At 44.6% G+C, this 24,777-nt stretch overlaps 1 protein-coding gene across 1 annotated transcript in view; it reads right to left on the bottom strand.

Moving 5' to 3' along the window:
* agrn (agrin) overlaps positions 1 to 24,777 on the bottom strand; it is a 232,876-nt gene that overhangs the window by 13,501 nt on the left and 194,598 nt on the right. The window contains 13 exon segments of the mRNA XM_054608599.1: positions 263 to 379; positions 4,104 to 4,215; positions 4,394 to 4,558; positions 4,859 to 4,949; positions 8,040 to 8,174; positions 9,750 to 9,979; positions 10,546 to 10,761; positions 13,085 to 13,277; positions 14,727 to 15,194; positions 15,378 to 15,497; positions 16,954 to 17,068; positions 20,422 to 20,549; positions 24,164 to 24,289. Coding sequence (XP_054464574.1) covers positions 263 to 379; positions 4,104 to 4,215; positions 4,394 to 4,558; positions 4,859 to 4,949; positions 8,040 to 8,174; positions 9,750 to 9,979; positions 10,546 to 10,761; positions 13,085 to 13,277; positions 14,727 to 15,194; positions 15,378 to 15,497; positions 16,954 to 17,068; positions 20,422 to 20,549; positions 24,164 to 24,289 — 2,216 coding nt within the window.

Genomic DNA, 24,777 nt, shown 5'->3' with positions numbered 1-24,777 from the left:
CTTCAAAATGGGCATTCTATTATTAGTCCATGCTAATCCAAATGAGCAGAGCCACTGCCCATCACAGTGTGAGCATGTAATGGAAAATTACTAAATTGGGGTCTGCAGCACTGTACTGTATGACAGCTGGACAGTTAATAACTGCTACTGAGGGTACAAGGGCCCAGAGTCATTAAAAATAGCATATATACATCAGTAGAATCCACAAGCACAGCGAACGACACAGCACTCCTTCAAGAAATAGAGCTTTGTCAACATTTACCTCTTGGATTGTTCCCTTGAAGCCATCCGTGAGCGCAGCCACTCTTGCTAGTCGACTGTAATCGGGAGCTCCGCCAACAAAAAGAGACTCTTTCAGGTTAAGATCTACGTGCAGGTTCTGATGAGATAGGACACAAAGAGGTATGGTGAGGTAGTGCTCTGCAAACTCTGAAAAGAAAAAAAAAAAGCTCTTGCGTATATCTTTAAAAATGCTCAATTTCTTCTCATCCGTTCCACATCTCGAATTCCTCTCAGGGCTTTTCTACCCAGGAAGTAATGGTTTAGAGTTTTACTTTAGCGACTGGAGTAATGTGTTTGTGTCCGGGGAGCGTGAAATAAGTTGTATCCCTTTAGTCGAGACATAAAGAGTGAGATTTATAAAACACATTTGCAGACATGTCACAGTCATATAGATTGTCCCATTAAACCCCCCCCCCCCAAAAAAAAAAAACAAGAGTTCTCCATATTGTATCCGGCAGACACTTTAACTGCACTTCCTCGCCTTCCTTCCACGTCAATACACTTGATACATTACAACATAATTGATTTCAATGTCTCTCAGAGAGAGTGGTCAATTATCCTCTATCTGAGACATAAAAAGGAACTACAAAGGGAAATCAGGAGCAGGCTGGACTTGAGATATGGATGCTTCTTAACAGACATCTCTAATGAATGGCTGATCATAAGCACCGACCTTTCAAACGCTTGAGTGTGGAGACATTAATTGCAATTCATTTGCGCCTGCAGACGGCTATGAAATTCGATTCCTTCCACCGAACCTTTGGGACAATTGCTTTGCATTAGCAAGGTGCCGCTTCTCCCTTCTCCCTTTCTTTTTTTTTTTAAGAAGAGGCAGCCCACTTCAGAAGGAAGGAATTAATGATCTTTATTTTATATAGAGCAGTAATTGCCAGAGGGCTAAAGTGGAGTTAATTGCTGGAAAAATGAGGGAAGGGGCCAAATAAACAGGCTTTGTGAAGGCCGACTGGCACCGGCTCGGCTTTTTATTTAGGATGGGATTTGGAGTGCAGGAGGCAGCGGTGCTTGGCCGAAGCCCGGGGCTGTGTCACTGCACCTTGAGCCGCTTCCAACAGAGGCACGGCGGGGGGACCTTGGCCACAGCTGCAGGACCCGGAAAACATGGCTGGCCACTATCGGCTTAGCCAAAAGTTGTTATCGATTGCCGGGCAGAGTTGGCCACCTCAGGCTCTCTATGTAGGCCTTACTGCTCTGCAGGTAAATGTTGCAGATTGAACATAATCTCCTGGACTTTATGATCTTGTTTGAGATGTTACACCCTTAGAATGTGGTACTCTAGAATTGGAGCACACACTACCTACGTCAGGTTACTTTTCTACAATTTTAAGTGAGATTGCATGCAATGAAATGTTCAGCTTCCTCTCACACAGTTAATAGACTGCACCCGGTGGACGAGGACAGCTGGTTCCATGCACAGGTGACGTTCAGTGAGTGGTGCTTGTTATGGGAGAGTGAGTGAGCGAGTGAGTGAAAGAGTGAGCGACTTTGTGATATCATGGAGCGGATTGTTCCTGTTTGCAGAAGAAGTGAGAGCAGATGACAAAAAAGAACAGCTCGGCTTGGCTTGGCACCTCGCCGTCTCCTACGGTGTATCTCCTCCCGTCGCCGCTCGCCTTCACCGTCTTTTTTCTCTCACTTTTTTTGACGTCCGCGCAGGCACTGGCGCGATATCGCCGCCTACGCCAAACTAATGAAGAGGGTTCTTTGTGGCTAAATAACAATGGCCGTCACGAAGATGGCAGCCTTCTTTCCCTCTTCCCTCCCACCTTCTCACCCCCACAGCAGATGGACTGAGGTGAAAGCCAAACCACGTTCTTTAAGAGCTTCTCTACTTCAACACTGTTTTGTGTGTGAGTCTTTGTCTACATGGGCTTATGAAATGGCAAAGTTTTTCTAACAGAACTGGCATCCTTAAAGCTGCAGCTCTGCAGAAGTACCTTTTTTTTGTTTTACCCTTGTGCTGTTGTTGCATGGAGAGATGGGGGTGAGAGGACATAGTGAAGGACTCAAATGAAACATGGGCTAAGGTGTGACTGGGTCTTGTCTCATTACCTTGCGTGATTTCTTATTTCCAGACAGCACATCATAGAGAAGGAAAGAAAATAGGGAGGAAGAGAGTTATTAGAGGAAGACTAGTAGGTATCTGTGCACAGAGAGGCATGCAGAGCTACAGAAGAGCTAGCAAGTGAAAAAGGCCCACAAAAAACACACACACACACACACACACACACACACACACACACTCACATATACTCTCCCATGTACACACACACTTACAGGGCACATCTGTGAGAGCATTACACATAGCTGCAGTGTAGCACAGGCAAGTGAGATTAAGCCAGAAACGTGAAGACACATCGCACATGCAGCTTCACGTTACACACCGCAAAATAAAAACCTGCAGAGCCGTGCAAGTGTGAGTTTACACTTCAAAATAAGACAGCGAGTCTAAGAAGGCCGTGCACGGAGCAGATGGTGCCATTAAGAAAAAGATGAAAAGGAAAAAAAGAAAAAGAAAAAACGTCTTGGATGAGAGACCGTGAGTGGCGTCACTCCACCCAACCTCATTTACAGAGTGCTGCCGTTGAACGAGAGGTGAAGTTGATTCTCACTCCTCCCACCCGGCCCCACGTGCCTTTGAAACTATGTGCCTCATCATATTTGCAGCCGATGTCGTCTTTGATATGATGAACGCTCCCAGTATGCAATATGTATCCATACACGTGCCCGTGTGTGACCACCTTTGATATGATATTGGCTTCTCTAAGCGAAGAGTACCATAAGCCCCCCTTTCTCAGATCTTGAGGCAAGAGTAGGAGGGAATTAGCTGAGAGCAACGCTGGATGGGATCTCTGCATCGAGCTCCATAACTAGTCTCAGCTCATCCCCCCCCCACATCCTTCTCCCTTGCTCTCTTCTTTTAATAAGATTTTCTGCCGCCTCTGTTGCTGGAGTAAAACACAATTACCATACAGGCGATGGGAGGCGGCCGGGGGAAGGACAGAGCAGTGAGAGGGAGAAAAAGACGGAAGAGAGCGTTGTGTCTTAGAGTGAGATGCGTTGACAGAGTGCACGTTTATAATCACAAATTACACTGTTTAATATAATTGGATGACTTACAGGCTTATCAAACTATTAGATTGCCTTCATTTGGAAGCATGTACCTGCTTTATTGGTCTGGGCGCGGGGCTGAAGGGTTTCATTACGCTCTCCTCGCTGCTGCTACTGTATCTCCTTTATCTGCCTCTGGCTCCCAAGACACCACCTCAAAGGCTGAATTCATAAAATTGACTATATACCAGCAGTAAAAGCTGCTTTTGCTTTCTACACGCAACACCAAGTTTTATCTCCAGTACGTCAGCAGGCTGAGAGGCAGAGAGAGATTTTTTTTTGTGGAATTACAGGACGTCCAGAATTACGACAGCTTGTCAAACTGGCCCTATACATCTGGAGCTCTCCCTCTTACCTTGACGTATGTCGGGGGGGTATAGCGGCATATTTTTAGCAAATCAAGTCGGCAGAACCGCATGGTGTGAGGCGGCGTGAAGAAAGCCGTAGCAAAGGGGGGAAAGTTTGCTGATCCAACTCTGCCCGAAGCGGCAAGTTGAAAAGCCTCTACAAGGGCAAAGAAATAAAAAGAAAAAAAGGGCCACCGAGGCCAGAGGTCGTCGAGATGACGTGACCAGAGCTCGCAGATGATGAAGCAAATGCTATTCGTCAGCACAAGCAAGGCTGAGCAGAGAATAGGCCCATCAGCCCACAAAAAACACAAAGAAGGAACTTGTTAGCTTGCTCTTTCTTACCGGCGCCTCCCCTCGGACACCTTCCTTCTTGTTCACCGTGATCTCTCCTTTGCGGTTGGAGCGCTCCAGGTTGATGGTGTTCCACACGTTCAGCTGGATTGCTTCCTTACTCCTAAATTACACACACAAACACTCATGAGTCATCTATTAGCATGTTCACATGGAATTTCATAGGATTACATCTCTTTCACGCCTTGTCCTTATAGAATACACCTTATTTTCTCTTATTTATATCTATTTTCTCTAGTTGTCAGAGTAAGACCCTCTTATCGCTCTGATGCTATGCTAACCTGATGGTAGCGGGTCCCTTCCCCAGGTCGTAGCGGAACTCCAGGATGCCATCATTGAGGGACAGAGAGATGAAGTCTCCCTTCCCGTCCGATTTTTGGCCGTTGTAGAAGATCAAACCGTTGGAGTCGTTGGCCATGAGGATCACTGTCATGCTGACCTTTTGACTGCAGGGACAGCACAAGCAAACACAGGCAAGAGTCAAAAGAGTTACACTACTACACCTATCCCAAAAGACTGATGTTACTGGTGCACTGGTACTCTGTCTATATGGAAATGAGTTAGAGATACTACTGTATATATTTGACATGTTTAGATGAGGTGCTATTTGAGTTCCGGCTTAAAGAAAGCAGCTCCTGTCTTAGGCCCAGAGCAAGCTTAGCCTATGAAAACTACATGGTATCCTGTGTTTAGTAATGCATGCAAGTCTTGACTGTGCGTGTTTTATGCAGGGACATGGGACTTACCGCAGATCTTGTCCGTAGAGATGGAGGCCCTTCAGCTCCAGGTAAGAGTCTCCGTTGAATAGTGGCATGTAAGCCCCTCTCCTCTCAGCCACTGGAGAAAAAAAAACAGAAAAACAAAGAGAGCATATTCATCCTTAGGTCTCGTTTTGTTGCTGACAGAATTGAAATTCAGGGACAGTCAGTGCATCTTTCAGGGACCTGTCAGCATTATGGAAAGAGATGGATTTGAGTTTTCATAGCCTCTGGGATTAAGACTTTCACTTGAAAGAAATTCCAAAAAAAAACCAAAAGAAAAAAACCCCCCTTATGTCAGACTGATTACACAGCCCGCCACAGTATAACAAAGGACCCTTAGAGACATGTAGAGTTTAACACCACAGCCGGGACCCATGAAATAATGCAGCCATTGTATTTTGGCAGGCCTTTTTACAAATTCGTGTCTTTGCGATGGGTCTACGTCTGGCTGTCTGGAGTGATTAGGACAGGCACCGTGCCATCCTTCTAACAAGTGGCTTGACATTAAAAATCATTCAAGTGTCACCCGGGGGCATGTGTTAATGGTGCAGAAACTACCAACACTAGACGCTCACAAACACATAAACACATATCTATGTAGCCGGCAAGAAAGCTGTAATTCGTAATTGGCTGGGATTAGCTGAGTCGAGTCAGGATGGGGAAGGCAGACGGAGATGAGGAAGCTAATTAGCTATTGTGCAGAAGACTACTAATGATGATGGCACGCACCATGGAGGAGTGGGGAAAAAACTGTCTTGAATACGCAACGATTCGCACACTAAACCGAACTCCATTAGAGTAACAGAGCTGCTCATGATATAATGGAGTTGGATGGGTTCTTTTTCTTTGATTTCACCCTGTGTTCAAAGTGAAAGCACCGCAATCAATAAGTTACCAGAGGTCCAGGCTTTGGATTGAATCAAGCGACCAGAAAAACCCACATGACGCATGGGGAGTCGAGCTTGACGACCATGAAAAGTTGAACTTTTTCACAGTTTTCCTTTGCTAAGAAATAGATGCAATACTCTGGGAGCTGCTAGATCGAGTGCTCAGGATAACAGTAAGCACTGAAGTGATTTTGATTATATGTGACAAATTTTTCCTAATTAGTTCTTGCAATTAAACCCATCAAAACAATAATTAGACAAGCTAATAACAGAGCAGCTAAAATGCAAATTTTGCCAGTTAAAAAACTTTGTTGCTATCAAAGCTCCTGGTCCCGCCCCTAGTCAATTAACTCTTCAATTCAATTTCTTGCAGTTTGAATCTCTTTAAATTTAATTCAGTTTAGTTCAACATGCTTTATTGGCATGAATGGTACAAGAACATGCCAAGAATTGCCAAAGCATCAAGCAAAAATGAGATTATCAAGATAAAGGTATAATTCAACAGCAGAAAACAATTAACCCTTGACATGTGTGTGTGTGTGTGTGTGTGTGTGTGTGTGTGTGTGTGTGTGTGTGTGTGTGTGTGTGTGTGTGTGTGTGTGTGTGTGTGTGTGTGTGAGAGAGAGATTGTGGAAGTGTGTGTGCTGAAGTTGGTGTGTTTTTGTGTGTTATAACTGGTCCCTATCTTAATACAGCTAAGGAGGTGAATGTCTACTGCTCCCAGTAGACCACACAACCCCAAAAAATCTGTGCAATATAAAAATTCTGTGCAATCCAAAAATTATTCTGTCTGTTTATATAATATTTTAGTTATTGTGGATTTTTAAAGTTTAAAAAAACAACTTATTTATTATTCTTTACTGTTGATTACTTATTTATAATACCTGTTTTTTTTTTTTTTTACTATGTCTCTTGTTTGCACTATCCTCTCTGCTGCTGTAATCCTGCAAATGTCCCTGCTGTGGGACTACTAAAGGATTATCTTATGTTATGTTATCTTAAAAAAATAAATTAAATTCAAAGTCCCCCCCAGCAGGACTGGCTGGGAGCAAGTGATCCTGCTTTCATCACTAAATTGTAATTATTTGCACTATCACAGGGTTAAAGCACCAAGCAAAAAAAAAAGGGCATTCAACATCATTGGAACACCCTTGAGAAAAGACCTTGATGGTGAATATCACAGCAGCGAGCTGTTCTGACGGACCCAGGCAGAATTGAAACGGAAACCATAGCTCAACTGAAAGCGCGCACACTCACACACACACATATTAGGCCTAATTCACCTTCAGGCTTCCGATGAGTGGGCTGTAAGATACCTGTCTTTTCATCTGTTCCCAGTGCAGCCCTCAGAGGGTACGTCCGCCCTTATCTGTGAGCTCCTGTCTGGGACTGACACTCTGGCTGACTGACGCTCCCATTAATCACGGCGGGCAGGGAGGACTGATGCGATTAGTCATCTCATTGATTCCAGGGAAAAAATAGCCTTTTGGAATGGGAGACGGTCTCGCTCACACGGCATTGATTTTGGTTCACCTCAATTTATTTTAATCACCTGCTAACTGGGACGCGGGGCTTGGAAGGAGGCTTTTCCCATCTGGTTTTTCTGAATTCCCAGGCGTGCATGACGGCGTGTTTCTCTTTGTTAGTGATGTGCATGTGCAGTGTATATATGCCTTCAGTCACTGTTACAGAAGTCAACCTCTGCATACAATCATGACAACATCTATGGGTAGACTTGAGAACGTGTCACCGCCATAAATGCTAATGATGAACTTCAAAAGCAGCTGAGTCGTACTCTGGTCTTTTCCCCAACCGCGGCCCGGTTCTGCCATGTGGAGCTTAGTAGCAGCAAACACGTTTGAACACAACACCTGTGGGCGGATAGGCGTGGAGGGAGTGGAGGGAGGGAGGGAGTGGAGGGAGGGAGGCCGCCGCTTCGCTGTCGCTTCCCCACTAACAAGCGTAGCCGAGTCGATGTGGTGAATGGCCCGTCGGGGCCAATCATCTACCTCGGTTCTGCAACCCACCAACACTCCCATCCCCTCCCAGCCTGAAGGCTCAAACAACCCCACTTCTTTTTGTGCGTTTGATCTTGCGGGTCGATTATGATTGGATGGATATGCTACGGGGCGGAAAGGAAAAAATAGGGGCAGAAAATTGAGGAGGATGAGCTGACTCTGCACCAAAGCACCGGTGCTCCTTGATAAACAGCGGGGAGAACAACTGAGGGGTGAGAATATGGAGTTACAAGCAGGACATACAGTGTAGAGTCACATTACCTTTCTCGCAGTGCCTCCCTTCACGCCCCATGGGACACTCGCATTTGTAGCCTCCCTCGGGCAGCGCCTGGCACTGGGAGGATGGGTGGCACCTGTCGGGCTCGCATGGGTCATGGACGTCAGCGCAAGTTGGTCCTAGACACACAAGAACACACACACACACACTGTGAGAAAACCACCAACGTTTTCAACCACTCTCCCTTCTCTTCCATCTGAGAGGAGGGGGGGGGGGACCATAATAAAGGGGTATGAGGATTTCCTCTGTAATAGAGGTCATTTTCTAATAGGATTTGGAAATGTTACACGTCCAGATTAAACAGTGGAGAGCCTCCCCGCCACGCGGCCATGTTTCTGGGCCAACGCCGACTGTGGGAAAGGCTCGGCGGCGTCTGGTGGATGATGGTTTTGCCCTCTGCCACAGCCCATCTGAATTCACCCGTCATTACTTTAGTGGTCGGAGCCTGTGGTGAGGAGAGCGCCTTAATGAACCCCTTCCCCGCTGAGCTCACAGGGCTCCCCCCGTTTTTCCTCACTCACTCTTTTGGACTCCGGCTTTTATCCTCCACTCACACTTCTTCCCTCTTTTTTTTTTCATGTCTTCATTCCCTACCATGTTTTTTACTCCGATACTCACTTACCTCCCTCATTCATCCGACTGTCCTCCCTCTAACTGCAACACTCACAGCTCCATTTATTCTCTCTTCTGGCTCCCTGTGATCTGTCCCTCACTGTGAGATCTGCAATCTTGGCCACTTTCTAAACTGACATGATGATAAAATTAACTTGAATGAGAGTCCGCAGGCAGCGGTCCAATTCTCATTATCGCCGTTCATTAAACGCCGTGTTGGCAACACAATTTTGATCACAGCAATGCTTCGCCAGAGCACACGGTTATCGTTACTTCCTCCCAGGCTTCTCAATAACAGCAAAACATAAAATAACCTCTTGTTTAAAAGGCAATAATTATGTAATGCGGTTAGTTATTGAACCACATTTTAAATTCAAGGAAAACACATCCTCGGCTAAGAGATTGTTTCCATAACCATGAGTCGGCCCCCTTGTGAGTTAAAAACCTTTACTGTTCAAGCATAAAAGTTAACTCTGACAATTAATTTAGTTCTGGGGTGAAACTTTCTGCAGTAAGCTGCCACAAAACCAGCAAGAGGCACGCTTGGCTAGGCGCTGGTGGTGTCTGCTCCTACAGTAGCTAGACTCTCTCTGAGTTGCTTGTTAGTTGGCATCAGCTGGAGGGATGAAAAAAAAGAAAGAAAAGGAGCCAGGGATGTGAAAGTAGAGACAGGCCAAAGGCCAATCACTGATTATTTGGCGGAAGTTTTAATATTTTCTGCGCCGCGTCAACATTTAATCTCTCGTTTCTGTGTCGGACACACAGATTTGATGGTGTTGGTGTTTACAAAATGACTTCCAGGGCTCCTACTGGGGGCGTGAATTTCACTGTCAAATTATGCTGTCAAGCTTACTTAGGATGTGTGAGTAAGTCGTAACCACAGTGGATCCCAGGAGAAGGCAAAGTAGAGATATGCACATCATTTTAACAAGGCTCCACATAAGAATTGTCATATTTTCTACTTATTTCTGTGCCCGTACATTGGAATAGACCTCTCTATGACTGTCCAAAGATCCCAGTATGACCAGGACCAGTCAGGAACACTGCTGAGGTACAAAAGCTTTCTTTTGTTGCCACCTTACCCCAGAATCCTTTGCTGCACTTGCAGTGGAACATCTCCGCCTCCTTGACCTGGCATGCAGCGCCGTTCTTGCAGGGGTTTGGCTGGCAGGGGTTGTTGCCGCATTCACCCACGCCGCTGCCGTACAGACTGTCACCCCCGCTCTCCTGCAGGTTGAGCATCCGGTTGTTGACATCCAGCAGGCGGATGCAGCCAACCAGACCGGTGGCCACGCCTGTCCTTTCCCTCACACTGAAGGAAAAAAGGGGAGCGAATATAAGTTTCTCACAACCTACAACTGCAATTATAACACTAATGACATTCACTTAAAACAATGAGCTCAGGGTGAAGGAGATTCTATAGGGCTTGGGATCATTTTAAACATTACGATTCCAGTACCAATACCAGTACCCTGAAATCAATACCGTTACCAGTAGAGTACTTGCAGGTACACTTGCAGGTACCCTTGACAGAATAAGTTTCAACACTACTTGGTACAGGGTTAATTCTGGGCAAAATAGCATATTCTTACTAATAACTATTGCATATTAATAACAGACTTTTTTTTTTTTTTTTACCAGGGCTCCTTAGAGGGTGAATCTAGCCGTAGACGTAAGTACTCAGATAACTCCACAGTGAAATAAAGAGTCAGAAGCAGTCAGCAAAATGGACAAAAATGGGAAGCTGGATTTAAGTGCTGGATTCAAAATGGAAAGTCTGTAGATTAAAAGGTTTCATTAAAGAGGAGCCACAGTTAATGGACTTTGCTGCCCTGAATGTTATCACAACACTGTGCAGCTGTAGATAGAAAGTCTTACTCCTGCTTTATGTCCTCGGTCACTCCCCCGATGAACAGGTTGGTGTCGAGGTTGAGGCCGTCTGTGCCTCTTGGACTCTCGCCCTCATTGTGCGGCTCGTTGTCCACGCTCAGCATGGCGTTGCGGCGGTTGCGAGTCACCACCAGCTGATGCCAGCGGCCCTGATTGATTTGTACTTTGCTGACCACTGTGCCTGTGCCCGAACCCGTGTTGAACCTGAGAAGAGGAGATGCAAAGCCTGTTCATTCAGTCGACTTTTTCCAGCAACCACTTTATATCTGTGGTGCACTTTATTTCAGTTCACAGCACCTGAGGAGGTTCTTTTCCACACGATATGTTTGTTCTTTATCGAGCTGCGCCTAATGACTAGCAGAAATCTGCGCATATTGTTCAACTAGACTTAAAGGGATGTAAGAAAGAAGGTACAGGACTTCCCATTAGGGATTCCGAACTATGTGACTGGAATGAGGCAGTTACTCACTTTAAAAAAAGCGTCTTCACACCCTCTTTTTAATTAAACCTTTTATGTAATGAGGTTTTGCCGAGAGAAAAGGCTGTATCATCACAGAAAAGAGCCGTCGCGTAGGTGCTCCCACACATATGGTAGTATTAGCACAACCTGAGAGCAATTATCTGCCACAAATAATTAGTTCTTCTCCCCACGTCTTGGATTTGCAGAGCTGTGGGTGGTAATCTCACAGCTGTATTTCTGGAATTGAGGCAGGGTGCTTTTTCAAAGCACGAGTGACTAATGATCTCCTTTGGTTTGCTATTGATTTCCCTCTGAATGGAGAAATCTAACCTGGCCAGGTTGGGAGGGGGATGGGGGGGGAGCGGACGGACTGAAAGGGCTTCGAGGGGTCAGGGTGAAACAAAAGACCCAAGAGATAAGGGAAGAGGATGATGTTTGAAATAGGACACGGTGCAGAGTCTCTAATTAGTCCATACACGTCTGATGCTGCCTGCTTACCCCGAATACATTTTTATGCATTCAATTCCACTGTGGGGAAGAGATGGATGCTCAGTGCTTCTGGCAGGAAAATGGTCCAATTTGAACAGATCTCATGTCAGTCTAATACTAGCCGCATATTGTTCAAATTCTGTTAAACGTAGATCCTAAAGGGGCACTAGACCAATGCAACATGTCACAGCCAATTTACCAGTCATGAGGAGTGATACTGGTTTTGACATTACATTACATTACATTACATTACAGTCATTTAGCAGACGCTTTTATCCAAAGCGACTTACAGGAAGTGTATTCAACATAGGTATTCAAGAGAACTACTAGTCACCAGAAGTCATAAGTGCATCTCCTTTCTTAAACAAGCATCTTAAAGCATAAACCAGAGCAAAAGTATAGTGCAGAGGCAAATTACTACGAAAACAATAATTGCAACAGACTAATACGAATATAATAAGTGCTACAAACTACTACGAATAGGATAAGTGCAGTAAACGAATACGAATTCAATAAGTGCAGCGAACTGATACGAATACAGTGAGTGCAACAACTAATATGAATGCAATAAGTGCTACGAGGAAGGCTCAGGGTAGTACTTCTTGAAGAGGTGAGTTTTCAGCCTGCGCCTAAAGATGGGCAGCGACTCTGCTGTCCTGACGTCAGTGGGGAGTTCATTCCACCACTGAGGAATTTTGAGTATGTAAATCCTAAACTGAGGATATGGAGATTCAATAATGTGGGTGTTTTCCAGGCAGACAGGGTTTAAAAAAAAAATACACTATAGAGGTGCATTATGGGATGCATGGGATCCAGTGTTTTTGCTGCTGGATCTATACCACCTTAAAGATTAAAGGTAATTCATCACATTGTTGAAAAACAATTGGTTTATTACATTTCCTTTAATAGCCTGATGCAACTAGAGATGTCGTAATTGTAGTGTATAAACTGCAAATATATAAAAAATATTAAGTCTGTATAAATGATATTGCAAAATCTCAGATGGTTGGGGAATTTAGTCTCTGTTTATATTTACCAAGAAGACAATTATCACTCCAGACTGACACATTAATAATATGTTTATATAAATACTATATGTTTATCCACCCTGTACTACATGTTTAGTCAAATGCATCTATGAGCCACATGTCTTTAATTCATTGCCTCCATCTGTAAACACAAATGTTAAATATACCTTAAATCTGTACATATGTGATTAAAAATACAAATGAAATGCCATATTTCCGTGCATATGTCCCCACCATCTGTAAACACGATCATGTGAACAGCTTGTTTGCAAGTTTGAACACATTTCTTCCTTCGTATTCCTAGCCTGCAAATCTGTCAAGAAGCTTCTGTGTCTTTTTTCTTTTTTGTGTTTTCTGGCGGTGGTGTTTTCAACATGTTTATTTGCTGTAATTATTTGCTTCATTATCTTCAGTGCTCCCCATTTGTTTTATTCTTATCTGCGTTCCTCTCTCAGCTGCCACTGCGATGACCCCGTTTCCCCCACAGGGATCATTTAGGTTTTCCTAATATTTGAGATCGCTGCCCCTTCTTCACTCTCACAGCTCTCACCTGAGCTCCACCTTGCCGTTAACCAGAGCCAGAGAGATGAAGTCCTTCTTGCCGGTCTGGCCGTTGTAGAGCAGGAGGCCGGTCATCTCGGATGCCCTGAACTCCATGGCGATGCGGACCGTGTGATAGGCGCTCATGGTTTGGAAAGCCAAGTACGACTGGCCTCCAAATGACGGGATGAAGTACCTGATCACTGTGGAGGAATGAAGACAGCAAGTCAATCCTGTCATTGCTACATGATTGGCTTAATCGTGGAGTAATAGGCGTTTAATGTGCATGATTAAGTGTGAGCGGAGGTGGGGTGTGTCGCTGGCTCTTGATGGCAGAGAAATAAGCCTCTCCGTCAGTTTATTTCAGGAATTATGTTTTTCGGTTTATCAAAAGGAGAAGGTCGAGAAAGAGGAGGAGGTAATGATTTTTTTTCACCAACCCTCAACTGACCCTCACATTAAAGCATTCATTCACAAACACACACAGAGGAAACCTTTGTTTTTCTGCCACTCTGCAATTATGATTATGATCATCTATTTTCTCCCCCCCGGGCTCCTTTTCTCTCCGTCCATCTGTCTTTCTGTCCGTCTCTCTGAGGAGAATGGCAGCTGATGAGCTCCCTGGTTTCTAATGACTTGATTGATCTGGGGGAGGGCCGCCGCAGCAGCAGTTTATGCGTTACTTCATTTAGTCACTCTCAGTGGAAGACACACACTGATTCTCACCAGCTAATCCCCATCTAAGCAATTACTGTCAATTATCTTAAGATGCAGCTGCGTGAGGTTGCTCCTCGTCCCAACCCCAAAAACAAATATCCCAAGTAAAGGGTGAGGGGGTGAGAAACAAAAGAGTTGTGCTTCTCAAGAAGTTCTCCTTGATTTATGATTTTTCGCGGCGGCGCTGATTGGATTCGCTGTTGCCTTTGGTGAGCTCACTTCCGAGGTGTCAAACCTTTCTGAATCACTTGAGATGAGTTTGAAGCGTGGATGCCGAGAGGAGATTTTGTGTCTGAATCAATCTCACCTAAACCTCTTGGTCCTCACTTTAAAAAAAAAAAAACATCCAGTAGATACTCCTCTGCGCTAAACTCTGATTGCTGTTGTCCTGTTGAGCTTCAAACGACCCAATAAATCATCTGTGACGACGTAACTTTTCATTTACATATTCCAGCACTAACCGAAAGTCATTACTCACACAGCTACTTAAGGTGTCACTTTGCAGCCACTTTGTGAAGCTCCAATTAGACAAAACTGCAGCCTTACAGAGGGAATGTGTCTTTCTTTTTCTCTTTAGGACAGAAAGTTTCTTTAAATGAAACATTCCTTTTATATTTGATTTTAAAAGAAATCATAGTGCTGTATGTCTGCTACTTTCAAAATATATTAAAGCACTTAGGATGTAGTTAGTGGTGATTACAGAACAGCTAAAAGGCATGATTGGCACAATGGAAAGAATGTGCCTTAAACCCTCTTAGTTACTTCAAAATCACTGCAAAAGTCAGCCTTTGTATTTTCTTATTGCAAAAGTGCAAGAATTACAGTACAAGGAAAGTCTGATCCAGCGTATTTTGAAATAAGCTCGGGCTTTGAAACTAATATGAAATGCTTCCTTATATATAAAGACAAAGAAGAAAGACTCAGCCGGCTCTCACCCTTCTCACACACGGAGCCTCCTCGGCCGGCGGGGCACTTGCAGCTGAAGTCGTTGCCGTCGTCCTCGCAGGTGCCACCGTGGAGGCACGGGTGGGAGCTGCAGGGCTTCTGCGTCTTGTGGTGAAGCCTGCCCCTAACATGGGCTCCGGTGGTGGCCGGAGGCGGCGCGGTGGTGGTGACAGCTGCCGCGGTGGTGGTGACAGCTGCCGCGGTGGTGGTGGTGGTGGTGGTGGTAGTGGCTGGTAGTGGTGTTGTGACCGGCGCGGAGGTCGTGGTGGTACGTCTGCCATTGTAAGGCCTGCGGGTAGTGCCTGGCGGGCGGCGGGTGATGTACTGGGAGGTGGGCGGAGGCCTGGTCGTGGTGGTGGTGGTGGTTGTGGTGGTGGAGATGGTGATGGGAGCGGCTGTGGTGACTGAGGCCGTGGTGGTGGTGGTAGTGGTGGTGAAGAAGGGGATGGAGGAGAGGCCTGTTGACAGAGAACAGAAATTAGACAAAGTAAAAGACGTTAAAGTACGTTGAGCCTGCAGTCCTGAGATTTTCCTGCTCACCACCAGTGAAACCTTTGATAAATCACCTCATGAATATCTTAAAACTCCTTTTTCATTTTATTAATCCACACACTCTCCTGTTAAAACCCATACTGTATTACCATAATTGGTGAAGCGAATATTCTCCTCCTCCGGCTTCTTCACGGCGATGCTGGTCTCTTTAGAGGCCTTCAGCTGTTTCAGCAGGGCTCCTTCGATGTCCTCAACCGTGAATCTCGTATCTACAATAAACAAGAGGTAGAACCATTCAGGACAAAGCCTCTGAGGAGCACTCTAAAGCAAATACAGGACAGTGCTGCCTTGGCGGAACAATGGCTAAATCAGAAAGCCCTGTGTATGACAGGTGGAGGATCTTCAGGGACCACTTGTCCCCCATCCGCCGCTTGTCCCGCTTTTTTCCAGATGAATCGCTCTCATAACGTTGCTGCAGATGTTCACTTTACTGGCCATGGAGGAGCGGCGCTCCACGTTGCCCTGCACGAAGGTTACGAAGGACACTAAACGACGTTCATAAAAATAAAAAATGGGAACAGAATGGGGAGGGTGGAGTTCTGTTTGCTACAAAAGCAGCTTTAAGACCCAGCTGTGGCTTCAACTGCATAGTTTTGAACTGAATTCAACTACAAAAAGATGTATAATTGCTTTGTTCGTGAATTAATTTGTTGTTTTAGAAAATATAAGCTTGTGATTATGACATTAATGATGTAAACAAACCTTTGACAAATAAAAAAAAAAGGAATAATTCATTATTAATTGTTTTCCAGTGTTTGTCTCTGTATTAAGACACCTGCCGATCAATTTAAAGCAACAGGAGGATCCATTTTTGTTGTGAATTTTGTTGGGCACACTTCTATTTTGCTCAATATCCCTAATTGTACTTTTAACTGCACAGGACATAAAAAGGAGATGAAACAGAGAACAAGCCGACAATCTAACCTTCACGGCCATTTAGGGAACACTTTTTTTTACACGGGAAAATTGTTGTAAGTTGGCATTGAGTAGAAAATAATAGACAAAACAATACAATGAGGAAAAACATTCAGTGCCTCCCAATATAATGAGTCAAATAAAACAGTTCTTAACCTGCACCAGAAACAAGGTTTTGCTTTCTAAAACACTCAACAATAAATAAAGCATGGCCATTTAAATGAGCTTTTGTTGTTGCATCCCTCAGGGTGTAAATTTCCCCGCTGCGGGACTAATAAAGGATTATCTTATCTTATGTGCAGGTACAATATGGTTGCTACTGAACAATTATTTTAATTTTTTTTCTAATATAAAAAAACATGATCTTAAAACGTGATGCCCTAAATTGAGTGTGCACGGAGTTATATGTATAGGAGGAGTAATAAAAAATTAGGTGCTGGAATCCAGGAGAACTAATTTTGCCTCTCCGCCCCACAGTCCAAGAGTTATAAGTGAAAATGTAGAGTGCTTTAAAAATGGTGAAATGGTGGCTAATTCAGCGTAAAAAAAGAATCAGGTCTTCCTTGGCCGGTGGCCTAACTTTCATCCTAATTTCATTTAAATCCAGTGAGATCTTTATTTCGTTATCTGACTTCCTTAAAGACAAAGGGGAACAAACCGTAACTGAACCGCATATAGCTCTCTATTGGCAACTGGACTTCATCACTTTTCAGTTTTTCTACTCTTCTGCTCTTTTCAGAGATCTCTCACCTGGTTTGAAGTGGGCCTCCACAAAGGCCAGGATGGAGTTGCTAGGCGCCAGGTTCCGGACACGAACGCTCATAAAGTCTTTGTGCGCCTCCGACTTCCTGAACAACTCATTGAGCTGAAGGAGGGAGAGAGAGAGAGAGAGAGGGAGAGAAGGAGGAGAGAACAGACGGAGAGAAGAGATGATAAATGAGGCTGGTAATGAGCTCCTAGCTATCATAGCAGCGAGTCCATTTCCAGAAGACTGTACTCCCTCTCCAAGGAAAAAAAGACTGCCGCTCAAATTGGGGTGCAGAGAAGAAACCTATTGGGTGTGGGTGCACTAATTGACATTTAGCTGCAGCCGTGGCATTAATTACAGAGACAAGTTTCCAGGAGGAGCTAAGATAAATGTCAAGCAACCCTGACATGAGCTCCTGATTGGTTTCGCTTCTGGTGCCCCCCAATGTGTGCAAGTTGTAAAAGCCAGAAAAACCCCATATGGAGGGTGGACTTAAAAGTTTTTTTTTTTTTAGCCATCGGGGATATTTCAGCAGCTAGACTGAAGTTAGCCAAAAAAATTAAATATTGTATCTTGAAATTGGACTATTTTAATGCTTGGATTGTAAAAAGAAAAGTAACACAGCGTCACGGTGCTGGTGGATTAATCACGTTCACACACTCGGAAGAAAAATGAAACGAGAGGAAAATCCTCCGCCTCGTCCTCATTTAAGCTGCTGGTTAAAATTACAGGAGCCACAGGGCCTGCTAACCGTTTTTTACTGGAGCATCCTCTGAGTGGACGCTTCCACTGTTTGAACCTAGCGTTCCTCCACACGGCCCATCTGCATCTCACAGAATTTACTAGAGAAAATCATTGTCCATGAAAAAGATCCTTCCCATTAAGTGATATTTCTACCAAAGAGGCATGTTCTGCTGGAACTCTCCTTGCGGCTGAAGTCATCATTTTGCTCTTTCGAGTTACAATTAAAGAATAGTATAGTGGTGGTTCATCATTTTTTTTGTTAGGTAATGCTAACTGTAAGGGGCTGAGGGACAGGGCAATTGAAGAAGGTAGTTTTGATTTAGCTAGTTTTGTAATTTGGCTTTTGACTGAGCTCGATTTTCTGTTTTGTTTGAATAACTTTGAGTTTGCTTGATTAAAGACCTTGGTAAAGGCTGTTCAGACTCTGTTTGATTGCTGTGCTGTATTTTCCTTGTCCTCTCGTACAACTCTGTTCGATAACGTTAATGTTGAATGTCTGCAGCAGAGTTACAGCATCAACATTGTTTATGTGTTTTCTTCCCTCTTGAATAAAAAACTAAGATATCCTGCAGCGAGACATTTTCAGACACTGCAGACATGAGCGCCAATGCAAAAAGGCTTCTTTCTGCTAGTTCTCTCTGTGGCACTGCTTATTAAGTACATTCCGTTCACCCTGAAGATTCAGATTATTCCCTTCATGAACTGAATGACTCTAATTTGTGGGCTGAGGTGTAAAGGCAAACTAAACGGGTCAATAATAAAGTCCTCCAAAGCTGTCTTAGGGGTGTGAATGATGGACGAACACTGACCTATAGAAGAAAACCGTCTGCTCTCTCACATACATTTATTTGCTAATTGTAGCAGGTTGCTAATGTGCTGCGGCTTGATTTTGGGTGTGTGTGCTGTATATCTGTGTGCGTATGTGTTTGTGTGGTAGTTTTGGAAGATGAAGAGGGGGTGGTTGCTATCAAGTGGCACACCAGGCTTCAGAGGCGCGCAGGCTTGGAGTGTAACAATCACACACACACACGCACACACTCACTCAAAAATCACTGTGAGGTAGTAGATTAGGTCCCAGTGGGGGCTAGTGACACCGATTCAACAGCTGGTAGATGTGTACTGTGTTTAGAGACAAACACAGGCGCACACAAACACACACACACATCCCCATTTCATCAGAGGAGTGGGGCCCTGGCTTCACAACAGACACATTTGTTCAAAGGGTCCGAGCTCAACAGAGAAAACGGACTGCGGGGATATTCGGGCGGGGTAAACCGTGTACATGCTCTATGCCGGCCTCGATCCTTGGCTGGCTAAAAGCGACTGGCATCTTGGCCATCTAGACCTATGAGACTCCAGAGTAAGGGCTTGATTTTTCAAATATCTGTAAAATCTTAATTAATCTCACATGAGATGCTGCTTTCTGAAGTGTTTGGCGAGGCGATTGACAAATTAGTCTTTGCACGAGCCTGCAGAGAGCTGTTAGCTTTTTTTTTTATAGTCCTCTTATTAAACATGAAGAGTTCTGGAAGCCTCGTGGAGGTTCTGTGCTAACTCAAGCCTAAAGCCTTTATGCTGTGCTTGAAATTAAAAGCGCCAGCCAAATTATGTGAAAAAGCTTAATCAGTGAGCAGAATATGTGAGGAAATTCGTAATGTGACACACACACACACACACACACACACACACACACACACACACACACACACACACACACACACACACACACACACACACACACACACACACACACACACACTATCTGGTGAAGAGTCTTGTTTTTGCTCGTATCTACCTACCCGGGTCAAAAAAAGAAAAAGGAATTCAAACACTATATTCAGATGCCAATACTCCCCTTTTATTAAAAAATCTAATATCAGCCCGGCTATGTTGTCTCCCACTGATATGATGTATGTCTCTCTGAAAATATATATTTTTTATCACTGTTATTTTTCTATCAGATCTCGGTCCAGAGAAAGCACTCCAGCCCATTGTGACGGAATATTACTCAGCAGCTTCAGGGGTGTCAACTCTGTAAAACCTTGCAATGAAACCTGCCTGCCTGACGGAGCTCAACATTTGATTGGTCTGCCTCTAGGTGAATGGTTTTTAGAGTTTCAAGATGCTTTGAATGTTGTTATAGAGGCTTGGCACTTCACTCCTGCCAGGAAGACTCTTGGGAAAAGGCAAGCTGGAAAGCTAAACTGTGTAACGTTTGCGGAACAGTCTCCACTGTGTGCAGAGTTGGCAGTGGTCACTTGAGTCAGTTGGTTTACAGCAGTGTTAACTGAAAAACAAAACAAACTAAAAGAGGCTAAACGGCTGCGTAGAACTGTCGGAAAAGCAGAGGTGGAGATCTGTGACACCTTTCATTTGATCCATAGTTAATGTACAAAAATAATTGTGTAGTGCAGCTTTAAAAGCATTATCATAATAAGATCTTGGCTGAAAGTGAGAAAAAGGGGACTATGAATTGAAATGTAAATAAGTGCTAATATGTAAGTGTATCACTCGCACAGGTAGGGAAGAGTCACAATGTTACATAGAATTATCTAAAGTATCTTAAGTGTGTTAACGTTAGCGTCCATAAGTTTCTGGTCACACCAGACAAAGTTAACCTCGCAGTGTATTACAATGACATGTAAATAAGTTCATATTGGAAAAATAATGTCTTCAGATGCAGATTTAGCAAACAAATATCATTAATGCTACACAAATTCACTTACAGCACTCTCTATGCTGCGGGCCGTCTCTCCGAACAGCTCCGACTTGGGGTCCTCCATCTCGGGGGTGTAGAAAATCTCCTGGCCCTCCACCTGGTCCAAGTGCAGGAACCCGCTGAACCTCATGGTGGCTGCAAGGAGAGGAGGCGAGGAAAGAGGATGTGATACCGAAACACCAACGCTCAAAGCTTTCTTCTATCACTCAGTTCCCGATGCCTTCACACAGTGCTCGTTTTTTTTTAGGGGTAGTGCCACTTTCGGGTTAGTGATGGATTGTGTGTTTGTGTGTGTCTGACAAGGGGAGGTTAGTGAGTTTGTTGCGTGGGGCGCAGGAGTTTGGGGCGTACGTAGTGGTGGTGGAGGAGGTGGATTGTGAGATATGAGAGAAGGAAAGAAGGAAGGAACGAAGAAGGAGAGGGAAGGGAAAGTGGAAATATGGGCCAGTTTTACCAGACTGAGACTCATCCCAAAAGCTGGCCGAGGCATGTAGGGCTGGGTAAAAAGACAACAAGTTAGACAGACACACAAATACATGAAGGAAAAACAACACACACACACACAGTAAAGAGGAAACAGCTCACAGGCACTCTCAAAAGTGCCATCTTCAGCAAATAGCGAGCCTCCCCGTACGACCTTGGCGGTTATGTTGTCCAACATTTATCAACTCTATACGTTTTTTATTTTTTTCCAGTACTGCTTTCAGACAGAAGCAGAGGGGATTTGTGTGCGTTCGCAAGGTAGGAGAACGGAGGAGCGTGCGAGGCGCTGATGCCATGGTTCCACGCCGCTCGTAATCAGCAGAACAAATTGCCCAAATCAATCATGGCTGCCCCTGCCTGAGCAACGCAAGGGAGAACGGGAAGAGCACTTGTATGATTATCGTGAAAGATTGCCGTAATTGTCTCCTTAATGCCGCCAGACCGGTGACTGGCACAGCCTGGTTCAAATTGCACGGAAAAAGGACAGCAGTCACTGGCGACACATCCACCCACCCCCACTCCGTCTTCCCCCCCTCGACTTTACAGTGCTTTCAGGGGGCGGAACACATCAATTCACATGTGGCGGCGGCCATAAAACAAAGCCAAATGGGCGAGGTTTGGCTGATAAGACTAGCGGGGGGGTAGAAAGAGAGAGAGAAGAGAGAGAGAGAGAGAGAGAGAGAGCGATAGGGAGAGATATCTGACTTTTAATCTGTTAAGAAGACAAACATCAGAGAGGGTGATTTTCCAGGGCCACTGCCGTGACGGACGTAACGAGAGAAAGAAAGAGAGTGATAAAAGGAGGGACAGAGCTATTTGACTTATCAGATGCTAGTGAACTGTAAAATGTAATGGGTTTGTCAGACTTTCACTGGCACATGGAAGAGTTTACAGTAGTTGGAGCTTAGCATGCCATTAACTTTCACATGAGCATTTGCTGGTCATTATCTTTGATGTCGTATGGACGCTGCTGCCCTGTTTAAAATGTAACATATGGAGGGGCTGCAACACATCAGACTAAGGAACCTCAGAGGAGGACACCTCAATACCTGAACAAATAAACCCAATAGAATCTCCATGGTTGCATACTACGGCAGGTAAGGGACCAAATCAATCACATTCTGAAGGTCTGACATCTACTGCAAAGCTTTACAAAGGAGCACAAAAAGAGATTCATCAATCTCATTAAGTGTGTGGACCAAACTCAACCTTAAGCCACTTTACCATTTGATATTTCAATAAAATGTGAAGATTGGAACAGTGGAAAATTAGTCCTTTTGCGTTTTGAGACTGCCGGGCACGCGTCAATAAATCGGCCGGTGCAATGAGATGGTGGCCGATAGATATTCTAGCGTTGAGACGTGTCATTTCACTTCTAATGAGCGGAAGATCGGCTAAACCCGCCACATCAAAAAAAAATAAAAGGCTCCAGGCGTATTGATCAGCCTATCGCCCTGTCTGCTTTTATTGATAACGCTTGAGCTGAATGAAGTATTGATCGCCAGTGTGCCGTCATTACTGGCTTTAGCGGATTTGTTACAACTGTCTCACAGCTCAAACCTGTCGCGGGCGCGTATACACCGCGTGCTTCTATTGTCTGGATCTGGGTCCAAATGTCATCAAATCCAACCTATATGGATGTGGCTTCTGTTTGGCTATAAACTCTGTGAAACAAATAAACGGCAGGCGGCTGTGGAAAGCCAAAGCCGGCTTCATATCTTCAGATGGGGTTATGGATTGCGTGTTGCTGAACTCATCTGGTTTTATCGGAAGGATTCGAGACATTCGACGGGCCAGAAAATGCTACTCCGCGCGCTAATTTGTGGCCTGAGCTCTTTCAAGCCATGACCTGGTGCTCCCATGGGAGCCGAGGAGAATCCCTCCTTTCACAATCAGTCAGACTAACACCAGCCGGGACAAATAGAGGGCAGATTACAACGGAGGGATGCAGGCAGAGAGATGGAGGAGCAAAGGGGAGAAAGGAGCCCTTTATCTTTATGAACGGAGTCTGGCAGAAGGCACTGATTGGTACAACATCGCTCCTCGGCCCCCTGGTAGTCTCTCGGCTCTCAACTCCAGAGAGAAATGAACTGATGCAAGACTGGATTGAGATTGACTGAGTTGAGGGGAGAGAGTGAGATATAGCTCACGGGGGAGATACCGAATGATAAAGAGAAGAAGTTGTGTGCTAGGGGGGGGGATAAAAGGAGAGGCAGGAGATTAAAATAAATAGAGAGAAGTTGAAGTAAGACAGAAAAAGGAGGATAAAGACCCTGATGTTATTCATAAACGCAGGCACATGGGCCCCTAAAATATGATGATGACTCAGAGTACGAATGATATTAGAGCCAGTGTCGTCAAATTCATAACCACGGATAACTGAAGTGACGCTTCCACTGTTTTGTGTATTGTTATTTCCTGCCACCTGCCAATATGATCATTTACATATGAGGGTGGTGATTCATGAAAGCATCGCAAATAGCACCTGTTCATCTGGTTGTTTAAGGCAGATGGCACAATATCACTATTCCCGAAGTAAACATTAAAAATGTTGTGTTGATTCTCAATGCATCACAAAAATTACGGTTATAAATTGAAGATGGGGGTTTTAAAAAAAGGGAGTAGGAGAAAAGACGTTAGAAGAACAAATGTACAAGCATTCAGTGCAGTGATAATAAAAACTGTTGATTATTCACAAAAGCTGACAGCTCCAAACATTTAAGAGAAACAGAAAGTCAAAGTGGGAATTCTGGGATGACGTTCCATGAACTGGACGAGCTAAGAAGCTAAGCTAAAGGTTCAGCCCTACAACATAAGCATGCTCCACAGTTTGTGGTGCAGATAACTCCCTTTGTCTCGACAAAGAAGGTGAATGTTATTACGCGAAAGAGAGATGCAAATAACTCTCGCTAAAACTATAAAGACAAAGTGTTGACGAGACTAGCCGTTTCCCTGTGTTTCCAGCCTTTATGCTAAGCTAGGCCAACCCCCTTTCCTGGCTACAACTCCATACTTCATTGATCATCTCATCTAGCTCTCAGAAAGGAAGAGTTAATGTCAAAAAGTGAATTGGAAGTGCTGCAGATGATATACTGTATCTTAGAACATGGATGGTGAACCCCAGGAGCATATGATTATCATGAAATCATCTCTAATAATAAAGTACCTGCTGACAGGAGACAGACACACAGAGGAGGAGGAACAGGGTGATATGTAGGTAATTATAAGGCAGAGAGAGTGATCTCTGTAGAGGCATTTGGACTTACAGGGGCAGTTGGCTCCCTCTGGAGTGCTGGATGGGGTCTTGCCGTCAGGGCAGCAGCCGAACTCCGTGTTGTCACAGGACGACCGGTCCTCAGCTGTTGGTACAGTGGTGCTTGGCAGCGTGGGACCTGGGGGTGATACATAGGGGCTCATAATAATTCATGAAGCTTTAGAAAATTCATAAATTCAAGCCGGCATATCTCAGAGAGCCAGAGGAGAGTGACTTCTCAGGCTCTGGCGATGGGCCGAGGTAAAGATCGGTTGTTTTCTCACAACCCGCTCTTGCCTCAGCAGATGGTTGTGAGTTTTCAGTCTGCTGACCTGTGATTGGACGCTAATAGAGGCATCTGTCGGGAGTGATTATATGGCATTTTCATGGGAATTGATTTTACACCTGGAACTCGTTTTGTCAGGCAGAGAACACATAATGGGCACTGTTGCCAGTCATGTCACACACAGAGCACTTTAAATGATGAGGGGGATATGATAACCGCTCACTGCCGATTGGCTGGCACTTGCCTTCAAGGCTTCCCAGAAGAAAAAAGGAAAGAAAAGCATTCAGTCGTGTTTGCGTTATAGTCCCTGTATATCTGGGATCTTGGGACATTAAAGACAT

This window comes from Anoplopoma fimbria, chromosome 12, assembly GCF_027596085.1.
Source record: "Anoplopoma fimbria isolate UVic2021 breed Golden Eagle Sablefish chromosome 12, Afim_UVic_2022, whole genome shotgun sequence".
Classification (NCBI taxonomy): domain Eukaryota; kingdom Metazoa; phylum Chordata; class Actinopteri; order Perciformes; family Anoplopomatidae; genus Anoplopoma; species Anoplopoma fimbria.
Note: the sequence above shows the minus strand (reverse complement) of the source record. Positions and strands in the feature narration are given on the sequence as shown.